Genomic DNA, 6,849 nt, shown 5'->3' with positions numbered 1-6,849 from the left:
TAACATCCCAATAAACTTCAAAACAACAATGGTGACTTTAAAAATCCTTGATAGTTTTACAAAATAGTCTTTGGGCTAGCTAGATTAAGTTACAACTATTTCAAAAATATAAAATTTACGAAAAACGGTTTTGAAATTTCACACCATGCAATGACCGAATGTTTCCTTGAAGCTTAACAATGGCTTCTCCTTCTTGTGCTTGTTTATTTCAGTGGTGGAAAAAAAAAGTAAGAATATGATGGCATTTTGTTTCTTTTTACAATTTAACCATTAAAAATTAAATTATATTTTAACATTATTTTAGAGAAAATAAGCTCCTAACCGTCCACTTCCTAGCAAAGTGGGCAAATTACTATTTTGAACCTTAAACAACCATTAATCAATCCACTTAACTAAAAGAAATCAATAGAAATTAACTTTCTCGGTTTTTACGATTTAATCTTTTTTCCTTAATTGACCAACCAAACATTAAAATGACTAAATTTTAATACGACACTCTATTAGACTCGAAAATATTAATTAGTAACATCTATAGACTCACTCATCAGATTATGGTCCCGAAATAACTGTTTTCGACACTACTGAAAATCAAACTATTACAGGTACTAACATTATATGAATTTAAATATAAAAAAATTTAAATAACAAGAATATAATTATAACATTAAAACAAATCATTTTCAAAATAATTTGTGATAATCAGAATTAGAATGACATAATAAACATTTACTTATAGCCCTATTAACCGGATGCAAACACAAGTACAAGTACACGAATTTAACCCCTAACACTCCATAATAAGCACCAAAGTATTGATCAAGCATAAATTCACTGACCCCCCTAACACTCCACAGAACGTAATGTACTGAAGTGCCAGAATAAAATTGCACCGAAGTGTTAGAATGATTGCATCGTAATGCCAAAATACATTTATTCAATTTCGTCTCTATAAACTCTTTTATTTGAAATGCTCGTATGTTTTGATATTCATTATCAATTTGAAATCCAAATTTGAATTTAATCACTATTGACCTCGTACTTCCATTCTATAGTAAAATTTTCTTTCAACTTTCAAACTACTCAATTTGGTCTCTAAACACAAAAAATTAACTATATAAATTTTTATATAAGCTTTACTTAAATTTAATTTGAAACTTTTTATTATAACATTAACCTATTCCACCATACACTTAATTCATACTAGCTTGCATGAATCTAATCTTTTAAACCCCAAAAATTCTCAAACTTTCTATCAATGTTTCATCTAAATAAATTAAACAATTTCTAAATTCATGGCTTAGGTTGTAATTATTTACTAACATATATTAATAATCCATCAAAAATTTACAAGAAAAAACCCACTTACCGTCCCAATTAAGTTCATGGCAATGGAAGAACAATAAGCTAAGTTTTATTTTCTTCCTTTTTGTTTTGGTTTGGGAAAGATGGAGAAGATGATGTTTTCATCTTCTCTCTCCCACTAAGGGATATATATAGATAGATATATAAAAGTAACAAACACTCCATTAACTTAATTCAGCTTAGTCCATGAATATAACTCAGTTCAATTTTAGCATGATAATTGGTTTCCAAAAATCGGCTAGGGGAAAGTATTCTTTTCTCTAGATGTTTGTGTCGAGAGTTTGGGAAACCCTCAAGGCTAATACGACTCAATCCATCAAGAATGGCAACTCAATTCAATTTTAGCATTATAACTGGTTAACAAAGAGATCCTCCCTCTGGTTAGAGTTTGCAAATGCTCATCTCATCATGTGGATAGATCTCTTGTCACAGACATGGTTAAAACTGATGGGAGTTAGAAGTAGAATTAGTTTGAACAATGTCTTGATTTATCTATATTATTTTCTATTTCAAGGACACATCCTCCTATGGAAGAGGCTGATCAGGATTCTCTATACTGGCAAGAATGCAAGATGAGAACATCACAGTAGCCAAGGCTTGTAGGCACTTAAAGGAACTAGTGGAATCTAGAAGACAAAAAATGGCAGGAAGTTTGGAAGTTCAAAGGTCCATAGAGGATAAGGAGCTTCTTATGGCTAGCTCTTCAAGGCAAATTACTAACTAATACGGAGCAATGTAAACGGGGAATGTCTGATAATCCTTGGTGCTTCATTTGCGGAAAAGAATTCGAATTAGTAATCCATGCATTAAGAGATTGTTCTATGGCTAGAAGTGCTTGGGAAAGGCTTCTTCCTGCACCTATTCGTAGCACTTTCTATGTTTTTTCTCTGTTGAACTGGAAACAAGAGCAATTTGAAAATTGGAAACTTGGACTAAAGTCAAATCTTCAATGTCATAATGTGGAAATTATGGGAACTTAGGAACTCCATAGTTTTCAATAGTGATAACCATAACGCTGATAAATTAATTAAGCATTGTTTGATATTTGCTAGGTACATTCTGGATGCTCGAGGAGGAAAGGACTTAAGGAGCCGAAAGACTGAGAAACAGTTACCATGGACTAAACTACCTTTGGGATGAACCAAACTCAATACAGATCGTCTTCGAAGAATATCGCTGCAGCTAGTACCCTACTTAGAGATCACAATGACGCATGGATGGCGGGCTTTGCTCGTTGTATTGGTATTTGCTCTGTAGTCCAAGCAGAACTTTGGGGAAGGTGCTAGTCGAAGTGGACAATATCATGGTGGCTCGCATTTTGACATAAGATCTTCCTAATAGAAAGGACTTCAATATTGGCAGGAACATTAAAGATTTTTTAGTTAGGCAACGGAAAATCCAATCCGACATGTTTATAATGAAATCAATAGGGTTGCCGACTGCCTCTCTAAAAAGGATCTTTTTGATGATCTAGGCATTAAATTCCTCGACAACCCTCCAAAAGAACTTGAAGAAATATTGTCCACTGATGGAGCCGGGATAACGTTTAATATGACTTGTTTATGCATTAACTAGTCTTTAAAACTTAATTTCTCATTTCTTTAGAAAAAAAAAACCTAAGGAATGCTTTTTTGGCCTCTTCCAAGAATTATTTGCACAAACAAAAATGCTGAAATGAAATTAATGGTGTAACAAAAATAAATATAAAAAACCCAAAAAATGGAGACTTTTTTCAGCCAAAATGGACGGCACCAATGTTAAAAATGGTGTCTTCTATCCCACCCGAAACCTAGAAAGAACCTCATATTAATCACACCAAGAAAAGTAAATTTTCAACCTTTTTTGGCAGTAATGAAAACCAAATTGTATTTTTTTTTCTTTTTTGTTATTTGAAAGAACAATCAAACCTCACGTGTGTTACACATCAAACTACACAACTGATCGAAACAAGCAAAGAGATGATCGATGCATGGTGGTATTTGATCAACTCTACGACTGATGACTAGTTGCATCATGTCGGTTATCGCCGCCTCCGGCGCTTCGACCACCACCTGCACCTCCTCCTCCTCCGCTGTCGTTGTTTGAATGAGACCCGCTCGCTTGTGATTCGGATACTTGCCGATAAGGATTCAATCCAGCTAATATATTTAAATGTCCTTCAGCACTTATGCCGGTACTTCCTCCTCCACCAGCAGCAGCAGCAGCGCCACTAGTAACACCGCTTGAACCCAATTGTTGGCCTGGCAATAACGCCATCGGAGCTGGAAAATTCATGAAATGCAATCCACTAGACATAGTGCCCCTATACAAAGCACTGCTATTCACGGAAGGAAACGTCCATATAGGGTCGCCGCTCATTACTTGATTATTAGAATTAGTTACCATCCAAAAATTAGCCGGAATATGACCGTGAGTTGCTGCTGGAATCACGCCAGTGCTTGACTGCAACAAGTAACTCCCCATTTGATGTTGTGAAGATAAATCTTGCTCGGGTCTTCTCTTCCTTCCTAGACTATTTTCTTCGTTTGCTGATATTTCCAACGAAGAACTATTATGATCACGCAACTCTTGCTTAGCTTGGAACATGGAATTCAAGTTACTGCTTGATTGGAGGTTAAGGAATGTCGGGGTTGTTTCTAATCCAATTCCTGGGAACAGACTTCTACGTTGTTGCATAGAGAAGTTGGAGTTGAAACCTGAGGATCGTAACTGAGTGGGAACCGACATGGTTGAGCCTGAACTGCGGAGGGAGATGTTGAGGGAAGTGAAGTTTGCTGGGATTGTTCCAGTACCAGTGGCGGCGATCACAGCTGGTTCAGCTTGTTGGAGTAGCCATTCAATGGTTTCACCATCAGATTTATGGCCTAATTCACGAGTGAGTTGAAAAACCCTGGCTGCACAAAGAGCTGGCATTCGGATCCTACGGCCACGTCCATCGACCTTGGTATGTCGATCTTTGGTTGAAGTACGTTTAGGGGGTGGTTTTTTAAAAGGTTCTGGCGAGATTTGGAGGCTTGAAATGGAACGACTCGTGTTGGGTTGATCAGCAGAGGATGAAGAAGAGGAAGAAGGTGGGACAAGGGAAGGGAAAGGAGGGGAAGAAGAGGAAGAACAAGGCTGGTTATCATCTTCTTTCTTCTCAAGTAATTGGAATGGGAAAGTGGGGCGGTGTTGCTGCTGCTGTCGGTGGTGGTGGTGGTGGTGGTGATGATGGAGTTGATGATCATCACTTCCTCCTCCTTCCATGATATCATGAAAGTAATAGGTCGTTTCTCTAAAGGTTATCTTTGGGGGGGGGATCGGAAAATCTAGTAATTTATTCGTTTGGTGGGTCTTTCGATCTTTGTGTTTTAAAAAAAAAAAAAAGAGTAAAAATGATATAGAGGGGATTATAGGGAGGGAGTGTTATGAATTAATTTGGTTTTTATTTGAATTTGTTTTCCCATGAAAAGCTTAGCCTGGAAAATTCCTTTAGAGAATACATGTGTTTTGACGCAGATAAAGAGAGAAAGGATAAGGGAAGAGGGCAAGCTTTAAGCAACAAAGATAATGAGTGGAAATGATATGATATGGGGTGAGCTTTAAAAAGCAATATATTTTTAATAAATATGATTATATGAATTGAATGAAAAAAAAATAAAAACTTAGGAATTTTGTTTTAATATCTTTGGATCAGTGGTTGGACAGGACAGCCCCTTTGGTTCAGACTCCACGTGAGGTGCTCTTTTTTATCATTCAATCCATAAAGACAGTGGTGGCCAAGGTGGGACCCAATTCCAAGTCAAAATTTTAAAATATATTTCTTTTTTCTGTGAGACTATTGGACCCATCTCATTCAAGTAATTATTTCATTTTTGCCTCCCTATTTCATCTTCATTTTTCTTTCAAATTAGTGGGAGTCCAGGCTTAAATTAATTAATTAAAATTTGAAATGTCCAACTCTAAATTTAGATTTATCTCCTTCATTCCTATCAAATTCAGCAACCAACTCTCGGGTAAAAATAAACCTATTTTAAATAATAACCTTTTTACCTACTTTGACAAATAATAAAAAGAATTCCACCACCTTCAAAAACCCTAACATTGATTTAACTATGATATAAGTAGACATACATACAAATTTAAATTTGAAAGCAAAGTTTTAAAATTTTTATTATTCGTCTTAGCTTAATTGGTATAGGCATTGTTATTAATATAGAATGACGTGAGTTTGAGTACGCTGAAGCACATTATTCTTTCATTTTTGGTTGGAATTAAAGAAGGATTATGAGTAGTTTTAATCATTCTTTAAAAAAGAATAGATATTATCAAAAACAAATATTAACAACTTTATCTTTAAATTAAACTCATTTATATATATAATATAAAGTTGTTACGTTGAGTGCTTTCGCAATGTTAAAAAGAAAATTAATAATGGTATCAAATCTCTTATTTTGAGTTGTACTAATTAAATGATGCGCTAAATATAATTTATATCTTTTTATTTAAAAGGAGTGAAATTTAAACAAGTTGAATTGAAAGTAAATATATATAAAGCATAACAAAAAATTAAATATATGAGATTCGTGATAAATATATAACTTTACTTGTAAATTTGAAAAATATGAAATATAGTTAGGAATTCACAAAAAATATGTCCAGCTTTTATAGTTTGTGTTTTAATATAAATTATATTACTTACTTTTAAAAAAATAAAATAAAAAATATGTGATAAAATATAAATGAATTTATTATTATTATTTTACTTACAACTTTATCATAATATTTTTCATTTTTAAAAATATTTATTTTATTAATATATTAATGTGTCATAAAATTGTCAAATAAAAGAACATTAAAAAGTAAACAACATATAAAATCAATAGAGAAATTTCTTGCATCTTATTTTTACTCACCCAAGAGTTTTATTTATAAGCACTTGTAATACAAATAAATGGAGCTTATTTAAATGCTTTATTAACGCATACATCAAGCAACTTGCATATCTACTTTCATAAATAAAAGGGGGTTATGTAACAACTCGTTTTTAGTGATGTTATAAATAGTAGTCTCGAGATCATAAATTCGAAAAGTGAGTTTGTAAATATTATTATTAAATATTATATTGAATTTTGATTTGATAAATTTTGTTAATTGGACTAATAGTTAAGTTCAAGTGGTTTGTCCCTAAAGTTATGTGATTTTGAAAAATGAGATATTGAGACTTCATTTCTGTAAACCGAGCCCGTAAATATTTTATTAAATATTTATGGAGTTACTATATAGGTGTATTGAAATTTGGTTAAAAAATTTTAATTTTAAATAATTAATTTAATAAAAAGGATTAAATTGTAAAAGTTATAAAAGCTAATCTCTATTAGTTTATTCTTGCTTAATAGCCATAAAATCATGGGTGGAAGATTAGACCTTATGTTACAATTAGACCATATTAAAGTAGCTTGGACGATTAGTGGGTTGTTTTTAAGTATTTTATATGTTAAAATTTTA

The 6,849-nt window shown here is 33.0% G+C and overlaps 1 protein-coding gene across 1 annotated transcript; it reads right to left on the bottom strand.

The window, feature by feature from the left end:
• Positions 1-3,216: 3,216 nt before the first annotated feature.
• Positions 3,217-4,947, bottom strand: LOC107926597 (transcription factor TCP14). The gene has a single exon (XM_016857493.2). The coding sequence runs from the start codon at positions 4,606-4,608 to the stop codon at positions 3,352-3,354; it is 1,257 nt and encodes a 418-aa protein (XP_016712982.1). The 5' UTR covers positions 4,609-4,947; the 3' UTR covers positions 3,217-3,351.
• Between the last annotated feature and the right edge of the window lie 1,902 nt (positions 4,948-6,849).

The sequence above is a fragment of the Gossypium hirsutum genome, chromosome A07 (assembly GCF_007990345.1).
Source record: "Gossypium hirsutum isolate 1008001.06 chromosome A07, Gossypium_hirsutum_v2.1, whole genome shotgun sequence".
NCBI classification, from domain to species: Eukaryota; Viridiplantae; Streptophyta; class Magnoliopsida; order Malvales; family Malvaceae; genus Gossypium; species Gossypium hirsutum.
This window is presented reverse-complemented; position numbering and strand designations above follow the sequence as displayed.